The 21,068-nt window shown below is 38.3% G+C and overlaps 1 protein-coding gene across 5 annotated transcripts in view; it reads left to right on the top strand.

Moving 5' to 3' along the window:
* BICD1 (BICD cargo adaptor 1) overlaps window positions 1-20,774 on the top strand; it is a 146,034-nt gene extending 125,260 nt beyond the window's left edge. Inside the window, exons 7-10 of one of the 5 annotated variants that reach the window (XM_054386482.1) lie at window positions 1,767-1,974; window positions 3,064-3,226; window positions 14,860-14,935; window positions 20,578-20,665. In XM_054386482.1, coding sequence (XP_054242457.1) covers window positions 1,767-1,974; window positions 3,064-3,226; window positions 14,860-14,935; window positions 20,578-20,665 — 535 coding nt within the window. Of the gene's footprint in view, window positions 1-1,766; window positions 2,085-3,035; window positions 3,227-14,849; window positions 14,936-20,577 lie in introns of all 5 variants that reach the window. The other 4 variants (XM_054386481.1, XM_054386480.1, XM_054386484.1 and 1 more) reach the window with 4 other exon arrangements.
* Window positions 20,775-21,068: the final 294 nt, after the last annotated feature.

Raw genomic sequence — 21,068 nt, 5'->3', positions numbered from 1 at the left:
CTGTTTTACAAATCAGCTACCTAAATACCAAGAACACATCCTAAGGCCTTGGGAAAACAAATATTCTTCCAAACCCAAAACTGGCTTATTGGCATGCTAAAGCAAGGCAGTCCATTCCTCTAGTGGCACTGTGCTACAGGTGTTGCAGATGTTGCTTATTAAAGTTTTCAAGAGAAAATATATTTGGAAAAAAAGATATATGCTAAACAAGAAAACTGAACAAAATAAGAGAAATGGATAGAGGATCCAGCTGGTTGCAAGAATGGGTCTTTAAAACTCTGATAACACAGACATTACAGTAACCATTTGGAATTAATTTAATCTTCAGAATCCTGATTTCAATCTGATGTCTCTGTCAAACTGTCTCAGGCTTCAACAGACATCTCATGACTTGGAGCAGAAATAGGTGTGCAAGTTGGCTTTAAGCCAGCCAATTAAGCCAGCCAAAGTTCCAGAAATATCCCTTTTCCTCAAGGCACGAAGAGAGACAGTCATGCTTATTGAGATCCTGTAGAAGAAAGATAATATTGAAACTGTAGCTAAAACTATGTTTGCCTTAGTAATTTTGCTTCGAGTGCTTGAATTATTCAAAAGGAGAGTGCAACACATATATCTGAGTTTTTGTGCATGACAAATAACTATGAATTTTTCAGTATACTTTGTTTCCGTTTCTCGTGGAGAAGATTAACATTTCAGAGAAATTAGTGTGCAATAATTCAAAAGTTTATTGCATCATACCTTTTGAGAAGGAAGACTGAAACTGTTTTCTATGCTTGTTTTCTGTAAGTGATACTGATATATCTTCATCCATTAAAATATTGTAATTACACTGAAAAGCTGTTTGGATTTATACAGATCATGTGAGGAAAGGATTAGACAAAAGCTGAATCCTTTAACATGAAAAATTCACTCTTGGTTGTTACTGATTAGATAGTCTATTGTTAACAAACTGAAGATATTTCACTTCAAAAAGTGATTAAGACCAACCTGAAATGACTTGCTCTTGCTCTTAACTTTAGGAATCACTATTTAAAGCAAGGCAAATTTTAATTAAGTCTTAAATATTAACAAAATAATGAAAAAGCTGTTTTTATTTCAGAATCTGTCTCAGCAATTGAAAAAGATACAGTTTTTTATGCAGATAAAAAAGGCTGAGGGTTAAAAAAGGAGTAGGTGACCAAAGCAGTGGATATCTGAGCACACTTCCAATGGACTCAACAGTAAATGTGACATAGCTTCCAATTGTGGAGTTTCCTGAAGAGTGCCTCTTTAGTCAGTTAACAATAGCAAACAACTAAGGGCTTCTCATTTTACAAAATCTGATATGTCAAGTTTCCAAAGTACTTGAAGCCTTTTTATCATCTTTTTGCTGAGGTGGATAGTATTATCTATGGAAAATATAATTTTCTAGTTAGTAGACATTCTTATCTATGGTGAGCTACTATCAGAACCAGCACCCAAAATTTTTATTTGTGGTCTGAGCTGGAGGTAAACCCAAACGTCCTCTCCACTTGCTAGTTATCTGCATTAGAAGCCTGTGACATTGCTTGATATTATAGGTTCTCCTGCTGGCTAGGAACTTTGTCATTCAGATCCAAGTCTGAATTTACTCAAATTGGGAATGGAAGAATTTAGGTGGTCTGCTTCCAGGTTAGGTTCAGCAAAACCTTGGTTCTAAATGTCCCCCCTGTAAATGCATCTCAGGAATGTAGTGTTGGTTCTTGGACTGGTTTCCACCCTGATTTCCGCCCTGTTTGTTTTCCCAGGTGTGATGAGTATGTCACACAGCTGGACGAGATGCAGAGGCAGCTAGCAGCTGCAGAGGATGAGAAGAAGACCCTCAACTCTCTGTTGCGCATGGCTATCCAGCAAAAACTTGCCCTTACCCAGCGACTGGAGGATTTAGAATTCGACCACGAGCAGTCCCGGCGCAGCAAAGGCAAGCTTGGAAAGAGCAAGATCGGCAGCCCTAAAGTAAGTGAGGAGGCATCAGCCACCGTGCCAAGCATAGACACTTTCCTCCTGCATAGTCAGGGCCCACAGCAACCAAACTTACTGGTCAGCAGTGGCACTCAGAGGAAAAGGTATGCATGCAGTGATCTGTACAGTACAGTGCAGTAGCCAGACTTTCATTAAAGTTGTTCACTGAATTGTAATAATATATATATTTTCTTTTTCTTCCTATTTTATCTGGGGAGAAGGAGGTGGGGAGGATATGAATATGAAATTCAAAGCCTGGCAACATGTGGTTCTGATCCACCTACTCACTGTGTTATTTCCTCCTCCTTAATGTGTTTTGAACTATATTCTGTCTGTGTCTCAGTGCATTTTGTACGTCGTTAATATCAGTGTGAATGTATTTTCTTTAACAAGCTTTCCTTAAGGTTTTCCATAACGAGCATCTGAAATAAAAAATGACTGTGCCCTGTTAGCATTTCAGCGCTTAACACAAAAGAAATCACATCTCTTTGTTAAGCTCTGGTGCTCACTTGTTCTTCATCAGTGGGGAAAAAAATATGGATGTGTTCACTCAGATCAATTTTTCTACATGAGAGCAAGCAACCGCTTGAAGGGGGAGGGTTGCCATTTGTAACCTAATGCAAATACTTAGCTGCTCAAGCAGTGAGTTCTCATCTTGTCTTGTGACTGCCTTGCCAAAGCTCTGTGGTGTGGGGATCTCCATGGTTCTGAACATGAAGAGGACTTTCTGTTAAAGAAATCCTAGACAATCATTCTCTTTATCTTGTATGCTCTAGTCACAATGCAAAACCAAGAGAACATTCAGGAAGCCTTGTACATGTCAGATATAGGATGCTGAGGTGTAACTGCAACTCATCTCCACCTCCCCTAATATGAACCAGGATTTCTGAGGCAGGCGAGGTGCCATGCTGTGGAAATACTGTGGGGTGGCAACACTAGCTGTTTTTTTACCTGTTAAGCAAATTAACATGATGTTGTCATTCATGAGGCTTTGAAAGGTAATTAAAGTAAAACTCTTTTGTTTCCATATGTATTTTTCTTGGATCTCCTGCAAGACTATTCTCACCTTCCCTTTGTGATCAGAGCCATCCCAGGACTTCAGGGACCTACCTCCAGAAATTATTAAGAGCCCCCCCTCATCCTGCCTCCACAGAATCATATCTTCTGAGGGGCCCCCCTTCCATGAGTGAATTCATCCATGGGCACCGTCTCAGCAAGGAAAAAAGGTTAACCGTGGCCATACCAGGTAAACATTTTTTCCTTGGGTGCATGTGGTGCTCAGTGGTTAGAAAAGTGGGAGACCTTCCCAGCACTGCAGATGCAATCTAATTTGGGCCTCTTCTTGAAACCTGAAAAGCAAAATGTCTTCTCCTTCGTCACCTGTGGCAGGAGATGGCGTTCTGCCAACAGCATCCCAAACTGGTTCCAGATGCAATGGGGAAAGTCTGGCTGTAGTAGAGATGGATGCAGTCCTGCTGACATCCACAGAGGCTGCACCCCTGTGCCTGGGTGGTGCTTACTCTGGTGAGTGTAGGTGTTGGTAGTGCCCATGGAAAACACAAACCCAACAGGACAGAGGAGTCAGAAATGTGAGGTCAAGTGAGGGAGTGATTGGTAGCGTGGAGCCTGTGGCAGCATTTGGCTTATGCTCACCCTGGAACATTCAGTCAGGTTCTTCTAAAGAGTAAAGTTAAACTCACAGAAGGCTTAGCTTACATAAATTGAGTCATGAAGTTTATCTTTGCAGGAAGCTTTTGCTCTTTATTTCCTGCTAAAATGTTGTATCTGCTTCAAACAAGATGTAGAACTGAAGTGCAAACTGGAATGCCATTTCAAAGGTTGTGACAGCTCTCTTTTCCTGACAGACAAGCTAATAATTACTTTTCTTCTGCTCCTTAGCCTTTAAATCTGCCCACTCTTCTCTGGTAGTAAACCTTTTAATTCTTTGTTTTGAAATTTGTTATACACAGAAAGCATAAGTAAAAAATACAAAAGCTAAAAAACCATAAAGTGGTTCCTGCACAAATAAATGTTTGCTCTAGGAAGCTGAGCAATACCCTATAGTATGGTGAATCTCTCACTCAGTGCCAGCAATATCACAGCCACCCTTGAGTAGTGCCATGCAAGTAGCACCCACTCAGAGGACAAGTGTGAAGCTGCAGAGTCTAAACAAGACATTTGCCTAAGAAGTGTGGCAGTAAATAAATCAAACAGCTGGCTCCTGGAAATTAAAAAGCAGGGAGTGGAAAAGAAACAAAGATTTTAAAATCTGTAAAATAAATGACCCTGTTCTTTCAGTAATTTTCTGGTATTCTGTTGACCAAGGAAGGCCACATGCTTGTGTTCTACCCCACTGAGAGGCATCTGTTTCCTAAACACTGGCAGTGTCCCTTGCATTCTTCCCTTTTCATTCTACAACATAATAAGGATTACTTTCCTTGTAATGGACACTTATATCTCTTTAAAGAACTAGATTTTGCATTTTCTGTGTAGCCAAAATTTCCAGTTTGGAAATATGAGGATCTAGCCCCCAAAATAGCAACCTCCTAACATGCAATTTACAAGACTTTTCCAATTGTCACTGTAGTTGTACTTCCATGTACAATTCAGAAGAGTGCCAGGCCAAGGAGGACCAGATTTTGAGCTCCTTTACATGAAGAATCCTGACTGTATATTATAAATGCAGTTTAGTGGTTGGAAGAGTAACAACTTAAAAAAGAAGTGTGCTCAACATATAGGTAAACACAATTTACAATATTGCAAAATTGTTAGTGAAATCCTACATTAAGTGATCTTTGAATTAAGGACTCTGGACCCTGACTGTCTATTTCTCTGTTTTCATGGACCAGCATCTGATATCCCAAAGGGCATGACAGATGTATGGACCACAGAAACCCTGACACATTCTGTAACTTTTCTCAGTAATAGCCAAAGGATGAAGGGGCCTGAAAAGTAGAATTCCCCAGAAAGGAATATTTGGAATCTTACCTGGCACTGTAGGTACATATCTACATATTAAGAGTATAAATCAGTAACAGTGTTACTGATATATGTTACAATTGTCCTCATGAATCTACAACAATCCCAGCTTTCCAAATGCATTTGTCAGAATTTTATGCCATCACATGGCCTTAATCTCCGCCCGTGAGACTGACAGATTCCAACCAGAGATTTTTCTGAGCTCTTAGATTCCAATATTAGCAGGGCACATGTTAGAATCAAACAGAGATTTAGGCAGGGGACTTTTCAGCATTATTCTTACTGGTTTCTGTAAGATTTCTTACTGTTGTTAACAAAGCAAAGGAATGATGCACCAAGCAGAGTTTTTTTCCCCATCTAATTATCTGTCTCTTGGAAGTAAGGAACAGTGAAGGCTGTTGTTTTGCTGCTGTTACAGAGAATATTTAAAAGTTTCTGTCCTTGGATGGTTTGTGCAGTCAAGCAATCCAGAAAGAAACACAGCAATCCACACCTGCTTCTTCATCAGAAATGATGCAAAAGAACAGCTTCCAAACTCGAACGCTATGGAGTGAAGTATAGCTTCTCTTGTGGCTGTGTCTTCAAAAGAGGAGGAGAAATCAGGCAAATTAAATGCAATTGTTTGGGGTTTGTTGTTTGTTTGAGGTTGTTTGTTTGTTTGAGGTTTTTTTGTTTGTTTGTTTTAATTAGTGAAGTATTACCTTCACACTATTACTTCACCCTTATGACGTGCGGGCTTCCCCATCCTTTGATTAGTTTCCAGCATTATGGGGGCTCAGAGGCTGAAACTTGGAATGTATATGATGGAAAGCAATAGACAAATTAACTGAAACTGGCAGAGGGATAAACCATGCAAGCTTCCCTGCCCCATGCAGCAGGTAGGCTGTGCCTGTCTTCTTGTTGCACTTCCTTCTGGAATTGATGCTTAGCAGAAGAGGCTATGTTCACCATGGTCTGGCCCCAGCTTTGAGCGCTGCTGGCTACCTGGTAGAGGAAATCTGGTAAAGACCTCTCAAGAAAGAAATTGTTATTTTCTACTTGGTGTCCATTTGACTTTATATTGGCATGCATGTCCCCCTGGCATCAAGGTGTGGCAGTATAAATTTACATGGGCTTTCTAACTGAAGTAATAGCTCCTTACTGCTCTGGTTAAAAATACCACTCAGTCCATTTTCAAAGGAACATGTTCCATTTCCTCTAGGTAGTAGTATGCACTTAGCTTTGCTGAGTGTTTCTTATTTTCTTGTTATTTTCTACCATTTTTACACTTTAAAGTCTTTATTCTTCTGATAGAGCCAGATGGTATGTGCCCAACACGAATCCAGCCCACTTTTGCATGTGGCTGTTTTCACAACTGCATGAAGAAGTCAGGGCGGACAGAAAGCCTGAGGCTGATTTTACAGTGTGTAACACTGTATTAGGAATAACCTTTCTTTTGCAGTTGCATTCAAACTCCTTGAATGTAAAGTCACTAGATGCCTCTTAATATCTCATTGTCCCAAATATGGAATATGCTTCTTTTCCCTTCAAGGAAAGAACAAGACAAAAAGGATTTGCTGTAGGTGCCGTGATACCACTTTTCTCTGTCACTTATTCTAGCATGAAAATTCTAAGAGCTAACTTACAGCATCTGTAGGTAGAAACTATTTCTTAAAGCTAACAAAGAAAATTATAATGAAAAAAAACTCAGTCATCTCATAAAGGAGGTCCTAAAAAGTCTCTCTATTAAGTTTTTAAGCTTGAAAGCAAGGGGGATTGCTTATGAGATGTCTTTGTTAATTACCCTTTATACTGGAAGTGGTTTCACCTATAAAGAATAGGTTAGAAACATGGGAATGCCTTGATCCGTTTGATGTTGCACAAACACAGTGTAACACTGCAAGGAGCAGAGTCTGCTGAGTAGGGTGGTCCTTAGCATTACAGGGAATTAAGGGCTTGTGATAGGTTATGGTAGGTGATGAGGAACCTCTCCTGGCACAAGTTATAGGAAATATGCTCTACTATTACTTAAATTTTTTCTTTCTGGATTTTGAGGTTTTTTGAAGTGTAGTGTTTGGGAGATGATTTTCAGAAATATTTCTTAAAAGATTATTCTCTGTGTAATCAGAAGCTCATGATCCTTCTAATATTTTTTTCTTAAAATAATGTGAGGCAAGGTTCTTGGCTTTGGCTTCTGCTTCTTGCTCTTTCCCATCATTTAGGTAATATGAAGATACATCTCCAAAAGTAATATTATGGGTAGAAGCCCTTAGTAGGAAATGAAGCTGTCTACCCTCCCCTTTGTGGAGGGAGTTGGATGTAACAGAGAGGCTCAGGCTAAAATTTCTCTCCACAGTGGAGGCTCTCTGTAGAGATGATCCTGCATGTCTTACAACATTGCAAAGGCAGGGAAAACATTTTTGATAGCATCTTTCCCTCTTTCCTTGTGAGGTGAAAAAAGTTTAAAATCAATGTTGTGCACATTTTTTGTTTGTTTAGGAGTATTTTGCCAAAACTATTTCCAGTTTCTCTTTTGATCTTAAATACCAATGTCAGAAAGCTCCAGCTGGATTTCTAAGCCTTGCTACTCTGCATATCACTTCAGTGCCTTAACTTTGCTTTTTTAAATGCACTTTTTAATTTTGAAACAGCAGTAGTATTAGAAAGCTGTACATAGAGGTAAGCACAGCTTCTTTTAAAAATCAGTGTGGAAACAATTCTTTGAGGAACATGATCAGCTCAGACTTGAATTTTGCTTGGAGAGTGCTTTGTAGATATTTATGATTTCTTAGGTCATTCAGTGAGCAATTTTAAATATTTCTTGCTTCTTTGTGAAGGAATCTTGTAGATTAAAACCAAGGAAAGTCAACATGGCTGGGACCTAGATACCTTTTCCTATGCTGATTTTGTGTTAAAGAATTCTATTCTGAAGCTGTTTCATGAACAGTATGTATTTATCTGTACTTTGAGTGAAAGTTTTCTGGGAAAGCAGGGTAGACAATTAACTGAGCCACCACTCCTATGATACACTGCCATCTAATATTTAACTAGTCAGACCAGTCTGCTGTGAATTGTTCAGTCACGTAAGTTTGATTTGCTTCATGTAAACAATGCAAAGCTGCTGGAGCATGAAAGTTGTTCAGAATCATCATTTAAAAAACCCAACAACCCACAACTTTATGCTGACAACTCAGATGTAGAGTCTGAGTGCCAACTGCCCTTTGCCTCGTTAGAGATCTGTGGATGATTCTTCTGAGACCTCGGCTACGAATATATTATACTTTTATCTACCAAGAATGCAGTTGTGTTGATGGTGATCTTGTACCTGCAAGATGTCTCTGAGCTTGTGTAATCAGGCTTATCACAAGACTTATGCAGTATTGGTCTAATATGTCTCTGCTCTCTTTGAGAAAGAGATGTTATGTGGTTTAGCAGGGTTTTTAAAAACACGGTGCACTTTAACCTGTACATGATGCTCTTCACAGGAAGGATAATTCAGTCAATATTAACTTATTATCCGTGTTCACCTTTTTGTTCTGCATTCTTCTAATTTCTGTGGGTTTTGTAAACATGCCATATTTGTGTATATATGTATTACTTGTTTAATGAGTAGTATTAGTGCATATATATACAGATATATGTATATATCTTCCTGCCCTCGGGGCCATGTCCTGCATCTGATATGCTCATTTAACTAAGCTTAATGAGCATTGCATATTTATGCCATTTCAAGCATGGTACATTGTCCTTGTTGAGGCTACTTGAATTCCAAGAAAAATATCCTTGCCAAGGACATTAGTTGGCTGTAACTGATGAAGAACTCAGCTGGCTAAATGTACTTTTACCTCTTGGTGCCACTGTGAATAGGACCATTTTGCTCTATGCTGTTCCTTCTTTGCAGCTTTATGATTATCACTTATGAGACCAAAAATCATACATTTCATGCTGATCAATATAATTTAGCTATAATGGCATGAATTCACTGCAGTTCTACAAGTGTAATTTAATTTGTATTTGTATCTTTTGCTATATAAAGAAGTCTGAAGCAAAACCTGCATTTAATAGATGCCCCAGTCTGTTTGTTAAAACACTAAAAAGAAAAAAAGAAGAAGAAAAAAATTGCAGTGAAATCCATGCCTTATTGTTGGATAATTTCATTAAAAGGTTATTGACATTTTTTTTCTTTGTATCAAAGCTATGAAATCATTGCTGGTTGGAATGGTTAAATATTAGCCTCATTTGTTGAAGCTCTTCAGTAAAATCTTATTATACTTCTGGTTGTTTCTAACTAAACTGGTATGCAGGTAACACATTGTTTCTTTAAGGTGTGTTACCAGGTATTTGTGGATTTTTCTGAGAATTTTAGCCTTTGGAGCCCAGTCTTATCAATTAACTAAAACAGCTGCTGAAATATCTTAACAGTGTTGGTAACAAAATCCATCCATCTTCATCTCCTTTTCTGACAAGATTTAATATTGTTTCATGACTTTTTACCACAAAATACACCAGATATTAAATACTGTGCTTCTCATCTCATAAAATAGGCAAAGCTGAAGTAAGTCTCTGTTTAAAGTAGACATGATATTTTAGCTCTCTAATACATTTCCTTGGGACATGTGGAGTAAGCTCACCAGCAATTCTTTAATCAAGACTAGTATACCTGATTGTAAGTATCTCCCTGTCTGTATTTCTTAGGCCTATGAAACTATACAATTGTGTCTTGTGTTTTTTCTTCCAAAGCCTACTAAAGTTATTGTTTGCACTGACTTCAACTTTTGGACCAGGTCCTTCTTTACCCATAAAATAGTGCAAGTATTTTCTGGTTGAATATAATTGTGGCCATCTGAAATTTATCATAGACACTTAACATTTCCATGAAATACAGATAATCAGCAAGACAGAAGTGTGATGATTTTAAAGACCTTTCTTTTCCTCTTTTGAAATTTTTAAAATGTGTGTGTCTTTTAGTATATCATGAATCATCAGACCTTTCTAAATGTGCTGTTTATGAACTGTATATAAAAGAAAGGAACTGAATATATGTTTTCAGCTTCTACCATTTCCATTTCTGCTACTTTACTAACCCATTATATAGCTTCCCAGTAGATTTAATGAGGAATTACTTAAAGCATTCACAGAAACCATTTGAGAAATAAACACAGCATGACATAGAAAGTATGAAAAAGGCTACAGAGCTGACAAGAAACTTCTTAATCTTCTTAGTCTGTAAGTGGAAAAAATTGCATGTCACTCATTTTATTAATGACTAGGTATTACTTTTAAAAAACCCCATTATTCTTAGTGTGAGCTAAGCATCTGGCAAGGCTGGGTTATAGCTTTATCACTATACTTTGAGCTAGCTGTCACATTACCACTGAAGCACATGGACTGATAGGGGAACAGCACTCTAGTTTGGGAGTAATTCAGGCCTAAAAAGTAAGTACAAATCAAGTCATGCAGAATAAAGAAATAAGGGGAAAACTCAACCCATATGGTGTAGCTGTTGTGTAGGTGAAAGAACTTAGTAGAACATAGCCAAGAAACTTGACATGTTCTGGGAAACCACTGAATTAGTGACCTACTAAACCATCTGTCTGTGTCAGGTAGTGCATGAAGTTGTTAGTGATGCTCCATGAGTTGGTTTGTGGAAATTGCCTAACACATAGCATTTCCTGAATGCTACAAGACAATGGCAATTAAATCCCCTGCCTCTTCCACTAACCTAAATCACCTGGTCTTACTCCTGAGAAGCATTTAATAGAAGGTTCCCTGTTATGTTTACTCTGCCTGACCTTGTGCTCCAGGTAGAGAGCTGAGTTCAGTTGACATGGGGTAGCATGACACAAAGTGAGATGGATCAAAAACTTTTAGCTAAGAAGGAAGGACCAACTTTCTGTTGGCCTGAAGTGGTCAATGGAATGTTAGGAAAACTTGTTTTAAAACACTGAAAAAGCCTCAGTCTCACATTTTTGTCATAAGCATTTCTTGACAGTTTTTCCTTTATCAAGAACAGATTTTCCCCATTTTTTTTCATATCAGAAATATGAACAATACCTGCAAAGAGTGTTAGTTTATTTTATTGTTTGACTCTCAGTTTTACGCTTCAGATAAAAGAGAATAAAGCTCTCCATTGATTAATTGAACTAGATGCAGTTAAAAGTATGTTATATATCAGTTACTCATTGACAGCATCCCTAACACTTATCTTGGGATTCTTGTTAGTCTTGGTCTTTGACAGCACTGTGTTGAGATTAGTAATTTACTGAGTGTCAAAATGTGCTGAAATCCCTTTGCAGCATGCTGGGTCCTGAGCAGGTGGGACTGAAAACTATCACTGAGGACATTGCTGATGTCAACAGAAGGCATGTCCATCTCTCAGACAGTAATAACCCAGTTAACCAGGCCTGTGTTGATTAGAGCCACCCAGTTCACAGACTGGAGGGCAGAGCACACCTTGTTGACATGAGAGAAATGTTTTGGTTTTGTGACTGAGCCAAAGGGAAACACAGGATTTTTTTAAAAGTTATTATTATTTTGTTTTTTGCTGAGATTTGCTCTTGGCAGACAATTTATGGCAGCACATTCAGTCCTCATATCAGCAGATGTAGCTTCTGCAAGCTTGGTATTTTTAATGCTCTTACATCAGGAGCTGATTAGCCTGATTAGGACGAAGCATTAGATTCCAAAGGAAAATCAGCACTGGCTAATCTGTGAAAGAGGAAATCTCTGAAATCCTTACACCACTGTTGCCATTGCTTTAAAACGTTAAGAAACTGGAAAAGTGGAACAGGCCTGATGTATAGCACAAGTCAAACCTCAAAACTCCAACACAGAGTGGTGAACATTGATACTGCCACAGGACTCTCTACAGAGTCGAGTCCTGCTGAATTCAGAGAAAACTGGTATATTATTATATATTTTATATATATATTTTCATATATATACACATATATGAAAACTGGTATATACAATAGCTCCTCTTTGCCTTTTATGGTTGAAATGATCACTTAGCTTAATTTATTGGTTATAGGTTCATAGAATCATAAAAAAGTCTCTTAAGAGATCAGTGAACCCACTCCTTGCTCCCAGCAGTTTATTTCCTCACAGCAACTGAAGATAATGGAGGAATAAGCCAATCTGTATTTAATGACTTGATTAACCACTTCGCAGGTAGTGGTCTCAGAAGACAAGCCAAAAAGTGTAATCTGTGTCAGTTTCCCAAGTGTCTTCTACACAAATGACAAATTGTCCTTTCATTCTGGAGCTTGACTGATGCTCCCTGAGATTTGAGCAATACTGGGAACTGGCTTTGTCCAACATAATATTGCAGTTTATTTTTGAGTAAAAGAGAGCAAGTCAGTCTTACCATGTTTTTATGGTATGGGATGGTGACCACAGAATCAGTAAAGACATATTTGAAACTTTTAACCTTCAGCAGAGTACTCCAGAAAGCAACAAATAATTACAGGCAGGAGTTCCTTAGTAGACTGATTGAATGCTGTCTGCTATTTTTACCTTTAAACACAGTCTAACAAGAAATCATTTTATGATTCTCATGACATTAGAGAATACCACTCTAAAGCCTCCAAAATACTTGCAAGTATTAAATACAGAAGGAATAAAGTTAGCTCTGCCACTGCTACTTGGACATAAGCAGATAAGAGCTCCTCTGAATTTCAAATGCTTGTGTGTAAGCCGTATGCATTATGCCTAGCTCTTTTCTAGCATAATCCTCAAAACCTTCACTTCTGGAGGATATAGGAGAACAATTCAGCTATTTTAAGTCATGTGGATCACCAGATTTTGTACTGAGTGTGAGCCAGATTGTGTGAGCATTGCTGACACCAGGTAAAACTGTGGCTTCATATGAAGCTGTGAGATTTTGCTCACATCGAATAGTTGTTATCCAGCTTGCATAATGCTTGCAGAATCTGGCTTTCTATTCACGCATTCTGCCAAATCGAGCAGGTGAAAAGGCATCATAAAATATTTGGAGGATGTTTGAAATAGCAGAATAGGATCATAAATCAGGCATTTGTGTTGTTCTGGAAAAGCCTGTCAGAACAAATTCTTCTGTATTATGGCACCTTTTCATCACTTCCATATTCCTTTTCACACTGGTTACCTTTCATAAGCTGTCAGGAATGAATTTGCTTTGGACTTCTGCAAACTTTTAAAATTATTTTCTTTTACAGTAATTTCTGGTCTCTGCAGTTAGCTTGCTCTTCTCAGGCACCTCTTCTTTTAGTTGAGCTTTGTGCTGAAATGGAAAACAATTTTATTCGTGGCTCAACTACGCTGCAAACTCTTGCACTCCTCTGCTGAAAGATGTCCTGAGGACTCTAGTGACCATCCTGCTAAATGAGGGAATGGCACAGTACCCTTTCTCATTTAATTTCTGCTTCCTGACACAATAGTGTTAGCACTAACTGCCCATATAGTTTTCTGATACCTGTGCACTTGAAAATAGAACCAAAATCCTCTCCCCTCATGGCTCAAGTAGGAAGAAACTAGTGATTGGGGTACTTGCTTCTACCCACTGGAGGTCAGCACAGATCTTCGTAGGAAGTAGGGAGAAGCACTCTGGGCTCATATGAAAGAAATATTCTCTAATAATGAATATGGTGCTCAGTGTTGCTCAGAAGGTGTGTTGTACCTGATGTCATCACAACACTCTTCACAGCAAATTATTTGCACATTCTTCCATTTGATTGAGACAAAGAATAGAAGTCGCCTTTGGAACACATCTGCGTTGCAAAAGGAAATTATTACTGATGTTGAGCTTTAAACAAGCAACCAATTGGAAAAAAAAAAAGAAAAGAAAAAGCCAAAATCAAATTCTTTCCAAGTACATGAAGTCTAGTTGTGTCATTTTTAAGGTCCAGGGGAAATTAACTCCTTTTCACTGAACAGTCAGAATGAGAATTAGGTTGAGGCAGTCAGAGAGGATGATAGGTCTGCAAATCGTGCTGGATAAAAAAAGTAATCTCCAGTAGTTTTCCAGATGGTCAGAATTTCACCTGGAGATTTTAATGTTCTAATGACTGTCAGAGCCTGACAGTCTGAATCACAGTGGAATGAAAGGCCAGAGTGCTGCAGGGAAAAGGAGCAAATTTTGAGATGTATCTAGATGAGATCTTGGTAGAAAGCAGTGAGCTAGAAAGCAGGGTTACCTTGTTCAAGTACTTTCATGAAGTCCCTCAGATGGTTACTGAGTTTAAAGCTGTCTTCATATTTCAAATGTCATGGTAAAAATGCAGCAACAAAGGACTATTTGGCTTTACTGTGAAATAATATATTAAGAACTAGAAAACAGCTTTGCAAATGATTAATGTGGAAACTGCTTTGGAAAAGAATGGGTAAAATAATTTAGACAGAACAGTAAAAATCTCCTGTATCAAGTTCTCCCTTTTTCCTACAAAAAACAATCTCACAAATGCTTTTAGAAGTTGTGAGGACTTTCTTGTGAGCTTTTCCTCAAAGGCCATAATGAGGTGTCATCTGTAATTGTTGTTATATGAATATAAATTCTCTGGAGAAATTTTGAGCATCTTTATTGATGTTTTCTATATTAAGCAAAACAACTTAATTGCCAGCAGAATAATGAGAAGTACAAGGTTTAAACCCAGATCCTAAATACAGCCCATTATTGCTGTCTCTTTAAACAAAAATTTGCCAATGTTAAGGGAAGACAGAGGAAAAAAATTGTCTCCACTGCTTCTTCTGAAAAGGAAAAAAAAACCTGCAACAACTGATGTTATTGCTATCAGGGAAAAAAAAAGGTGTTTCTGTCAGATAAGGAACCAAGAACACATTCCTCACTAAATCTCTCCATCAGATGTGTAGCCTTTGTACTACTGTTACTAACCCCTTGCTCTGTAATCTCTCTGTATATATGTCTAATTTATCAGTTTCTTGTAGATTGTCAGCAGCCTGCTGCCTCCATACCGCCACACGGCTCACAACTAGCCAGGGGGCCAGATTGCCAGACTGTCAGGTAAACTTAACTAACTCTCTTCTCTTTGCACACAGCTGCATGCACATCTGTAACTCCCCTCCTCTTCTTGATACAGGAGCTCTTTGCTACACTTCTTCACTAACAGCAAAATTTAAAGTACTTGAGGAACGGTGACAGTACAGACATGAGTCACAGCACTCACACACTTAAATCCATGTGAAAACATGGAAAAGAATGCAAAGTTGGATCATGCATTCCTTATTTGGTCATTTGATGCAGATAGTTTCTGAACAATGTCAAAATAGTAATGATTTTGTTGCTAGATGAATTTACATAAATGGAGGATATTTAATTTGAGGGGTATGTGTAGGGGTTTTTTTGTTTGTTTTGTTTTTTGTTTTGTTTTAAGGTGGTATTTTAAAGACATTTGTGTGGTTTTAGCAGACATTTTTCAGAAAGCTCTCCCTGACCTGGAAACTCAGACCCACCACAGTCACTTCTTTATCATGTTGATAAAAGTAAGCTCCAGCTCATAAGTGGTGCAAAAGCTAAATCAGACCTTTGAGGCAATTGAGTTAACCAGGTCATTAAAACAAACCAGAGCCAAGCAAAATTACAATAGTTTTCTTTAACTATTCACAGCATATTCCATGCATGTGTGTACTTATGCCTGTATTCTCATTTGAAATAGGCTATATTATTTTTTAGACCTTAGCCTAATCTCTAGTGGCTAAGTTGATCTATAGCTCTATATACAGTGAAGCTATTTCCCATGCAATGCTAAACATTGTGCTCTATTACCATTCCTCTCTAAATGCTAACAGACAATTGTTTGTACAATTTTAATCATTTTTCTCAGGATGAAACACCTTCCTGATCTGCTGTGCATTTGTCTGCAAGCATTACCTTATTCTGCAAACAAACACACAGAGAAGGGATAAGGTACAAAGGAAAATCTCAGGGTTTTCTGGTTTGTCCCTGAGTTCTTCTGCAGTTAGGAAGACCTCATCAGATACAGCCAGAACTGGAATTGTTGCTCAAGAGGCTTTTCTTGCCATGTTTCCAAATCCAAACCATGGTGTGTAGAAAACATTAATGATAATTAAACCCATGGTTAATATTTTTTTAAAAAACAAATCAATTATCCCACAATTAGCACACACCTCTATACTTAGCTGCACCACTGACTTCCAAATGACTATTGTTTTTACCACTAGATTTATACGCTCCTGTTGAAGTGAAAAACCCCACATTATTTTTGGATATATTAACACTATTACCTTGCTTGTCTCAGCCATAGAGCTGCACAACCTTGTAATGCAGTGATGTATAATAAGTGATTTAATGCAAGTCAGCATGGTATCCTAAGTTGCTGAGCACTTTAAATAAAGTAATTGAAATCTGGAGTAAAGTTTGAAAGCATTCAAAGAACCAGTTAGACTTACTGGGGTTCAGGTTTTTGAATTCAGCAGAGGAGGAAGACAGGAGCTTGTACTGCCCTTCCTTGTCCTCCAACAGTCCCTCCTGTCATGGCACAAATGCTTTAAGTCACATTGTCATGCCAGATGAGGCAGATTAAATCTCTGCCCAGCCCTGAAGTCATCCATTTTAAGGGAGAGGTATGCTTGTTTTTTTTTTAAGTCTCTAACATTACTCTTGCTGTAATGTGACCTTTCAGTGACATTTCTCCCAGGATTAAACAATAGCTTGTTAAGGCTTGTAATTCACACAGATATTTCCTGTATCCAGCAATATGTCTAATCACGTTTAAACAAGTTAATATGCCTGACCATTACACAGAGAGATTCACTCTGAACATTACCATCAAATGCAGAGGGTTTCCCTCTTTCCATTATCTATGCTGAATTTGAAGTGAGACTTATGTAACTCTGGATTTTCTAGTAAATGTGATTCCAGTACAGAGGCATTGCAAACCTCACTGGGTAAGCTATGAATAGATTCAAGCCAAATCAAACTGCTGGACCCATCTAGTGAATTTGTTTAGCTATATATCTGTCTGTCTGGCAGCTGATATGAGAATCTGTGAGATCTTTTCTAAAGAATATAGGTGCAATAATGCATGGAAGTCTTTCTCTGCCTTCCATTCATCACCTTAATCTCTCTAGGTCTAGGAGTATAGGGCAAGCAACCAAATCTAAAAATTCCTGGATGACATTCACCCTTCCTGCTATCTGCAGCTACTTGTCTGATAGACTGTGTTGGACAAGACTAAAGTATTGCCATCATCCAACATTAAAAAGAGTATGTCTGCCCTTGTATCATATTCCAGTTTCCATTGAATATTGTGAAAACCCAATATTTATTATCAGATGCCAAAGTTGCTTAAAACCAGATAATACTACTAATACAAAAAATGGCACAGACTTAATTCATCAGCTGAGTGAGTAGACTAGCAAATATTACCCACTTTTAAAGAGAGGTTTAAAACAATGTCTATTAAAACCAAATGTTTTAAAAGCACATATCCCATGGGGGGAATGTAACAATGTTCTTCCTTATTCTCACTTTAATAGTCAACAGCTTCATGTTCTTCCGTGTCTCTCTGTTGCTTTCTGTTATTAATCTCACCTGACATCCTTTACTGCCCAAAACTGTCAATATGCTTGATAGCTCCACTCCAGGACCTGGCTGCTGTGATCACTTACTTATACTGCTATAAAAAGCACACTGAATACCATGTGTCACTTGATCATTCTGATGTCTTTTATACATATATATATATATATATATATATATGTATATATACACACACACACACTCTAATTTTTATTAATTAACTAGATGTGTTTCTAAAGAGAGGATGGTGTAACAACAAGAGTGTTAGGAAAATATACAAACTGGCTAGTATTGTAAGTGATGGGTGCATATTTGTTGCTACAAAGATGCCTGATAGCCTTGTAAATATTTTTCTCTTCTTAATGCCCCTAATATTTATTATTGGTTGTAAGGGGAATGGTGAGACTAAGTTTCGTATTTCTTTGTGCATGGAAATGTGCTTCTATTTCAAAGTGGGAAGCCATGCAGAATTACCATGAAGAGAAAGCAAATCTAATTCTAAGCACAGTGCTTCCTAGTCTAAGCATAGCCTGGGACATTTTGCATTACAGTATATGCAGTCAGGGCTGACTTCGCCAAAACATCATTGTAGTTGTGCATATTTGTGTAGAGGAGAATCCTATATGTCTCAGAGGTCCTTTTTCAGGCCATTGATGTACATAACTAGTCTTAACTACAGTCATTTCCTCACCAATCCTCTCCCTCAGAGCATGAACATTTTATGTTGCTTACTTATAAAGCTGGGAAAGAGGCCCCAAACCGCACAAATTTTTACTAATGAGCAAGGAAAATGTCTGTCAAGTTTCTGTTCTTTTCTAGCAATAACAGAAAAATGAAATGGGGCAGCAAGAGAGGAGAGTGAAGCAGCAGGGTAAAATGCTCAATTCCTTGTTTGTCTTCCCCATTTGTAATGTTCTTTTGTTTCTTTGAAGGACTTGAGACTAGTGCTTCTCCGAAGCCTATCTTGGAAATTTAGGAAGTGCCAAAGTCAGGAGCTGGCTTTTAATGAGTGTATAAGTTTGACAGTAAATTCAGAGCTTTTGGGTCCATTTGCAGCCACTCCTGACAGACTCATTTGAGTGGAATAGGCAGAGATTTCACTCACATTGCTTTTAGATGCTGTTTCTGCATGTGGCAGAATATGGTGGAAGAAAAGGATAGTTACAGTCATGAAAGAATTACTTAAAGAAGACAGGTTTGGTGTCCTCTTAGATTGTTGATTAAACAAGTCCATTTACTAAGCTTCAAGAAAATAGCTTAGATTAAATATTTATGTCTTGGTGCTTAGGGTTAGAATACATCTATGTGTAAACTGAGGAGTCATAGCCCATAGCATTTGAACGCTTTGGGGCTGACAGCTATTCCAACAGCTGGGCACAAAACAAAGCTTGTGAGGTCCTGAGCTTCTATAACCCATTCTCATCAGCCACTTTGGGTCAGGAAACTCATCTTCAGGAGCATTAATGTGAAACAGAACCTAAGTCTATGTTCTTCAGTTAAGCCCAGAAGTGCAAGAACTGTGGCTCCTGCTGAATTGTGATACCTGTGGATTCAGTCTCCTAGGTTTCTCTGATTTGAAAATGTGGACATTGCCATCTGCTTCCTTTATGGTGATGCTGCACACTTGTTCCTCTCTCCAAGCAAGCACAATGTCATTTCTTTGTTTCTCTAAGTAAATGCGATATGAGGAACTACAGACATTTTCAGTACCACTGGCATGTCCAATGGCAGATTTTCAAATATCCCTGGCATTTCAAATTGATTCATTTCCAGCAACAGACTAATTGCATTCCTTCAGCCAACACTCCAATAGTCTGCACTGCAAAGATAGTATGTGACAGCACTGCTTCTAAAGAAGGAAAATGGAATAGGCAAATTTTCTTGAAGACAAGGGCATACATGACTGTATTTCATCACATATCACACTGCTGAGCTTGGAATAACTTCAAGACTGTAGAATCTTTGAAACATTAGGGGAAAAATCCCTCTTTCCAGACACAGTTTTTGAGTTTTTTGGTTTTTTTTTTCCATAAAATGCATTTACTTGCATTCTGTTTTGGTATCTTATTTTGCCACATGCTTTCCTTTGAAATTTTAATGGCTGTTACTTAGCTTGGCATTGGCAAGACGAGCTGAAGTTCACCCTTTTAAAACACGACAAGCTACAGCTCAGGAAACATACAGGGCTCACTTAATCTGTGTCCACATTGCCTACTGCAGTGTACTGTAGACTGCTGAGCTGCCTTTAAGTGAGCAAACCTGATTATCAGGCACTTTTCTAGCAGGAGTACCCTGGAATTCTGCACCAAAAAGTGGGGGATGTTTGTGTTAGCTGCCCCTTATCTGTCTGCTGCTACTGCTAGGCTACTACTTCAGCCCCATGTGGTTTGCTGAAAGCTGATTCTCACCTCTGCCCTATATGAGAGCAAGCAATACAAATGCATATTTAGAGGCTTTAGGGTTGATTGCTGTTAGATAAATTATGTATGAAAAACTGTCAAATGACAGTTTATGAAAGAATCAAAGAAGATTCAAACAGTACAAAACCAAAAGAAAACAAAGCACAAAATACAAAACCATATAATGCTTATGTTGCTTGATGAGGAAGGTTACAGCATGTTTATACTAATGTACATGTAAATAGGTCACCCTGAGTAAGAGGTCATGTTTTCACAAAGTGGTGAAACCTGGTTTCCTGACTGGCACTGTGTTTCATTTCAAAGAATGAATCTGTGCCATACAGAAAATCTTTAATGTTCATATAAGGATGGCATCAGTATTTTGCTCTTCAAATTTGTGCCCCCACTTCACACATGCATTCATTTCTCCACATGGCATTTTTCCATCAGATCATTGCAAATGGCAATTGTGCACATGAACCAGCAGGCAGGGTTTGAGTGCTCCTTCATGTATGCGTTCAGGTGCCACTGAAGGTGCTTTCACTGAGGATTTTCTTCATGTATACTGTCTATCTTAGGATACAGATTTAGAGATGAGGCTTCATCCCCTTTTAAAGCTCATTTCCAGCTGTGTACTGTTTATGTGCATGTAAAATGTTTGCCATGCATTTTAAGCACTTTTTCTCTTTTCTTTTTAATTTTCAGTCCTAATGCTCTTCCAGAAGAGCAGCCACATTCCAGCTCTCAGTGTGCCCCTCTCAGCTGTCTTTCTAAGCCTCCTCCTTACCCCTAACCTTCATATGCAACGTAAGAAAAAATGTAAACAGAGTGGAATTCATGCAACAAAGGTCGGGGTTGTTCCCTGCAAGTGGGTAGACAATCCTGCCTTGTTGCTGCATTGACAAGTCTGGATTCATAGCCCCTGCTCTGTCAACTGAGGGAAGGTTGAGAAGAAGAACGCAAAGCACAGAGCCCAACCTATCAAGAAGACTTTTTATGGTTCCTCTGATTGTATTCAAACTTTGCTATCACAACTAAAGTGTAGTGAAATCTAACATCTGAAAAAAAATGTTCCTTCAAGCTGCTTGGCTTTACCTCTGAAACAATGAGAGACTCAAGCCAGTATTTGAAAGAGTATGTTACAAAAATCCTACCCTCACATCCTCTAAGTTCAGCCATAGGAATCTGTTCAAAAT

This window comes from Indicator indicator, chromosome 14 (assembly GCF_027791375.1).
Source record: "Indicator indicator isolate 239-I01 chromosome 14, UM_Iind_1.1, whole genome shotgun sequence".
Lineage (NCBI taxonomy): Eukaryota > Metazoa > Chordata > Aves > Piciformes > Indicatoridae > Indicator > Indicator indicator.
The sequence above is the reverse complement of the archived record's forward strand: the minus strand, read 5'-3'. Positions and strand labels throughout refer to the sequence as shown.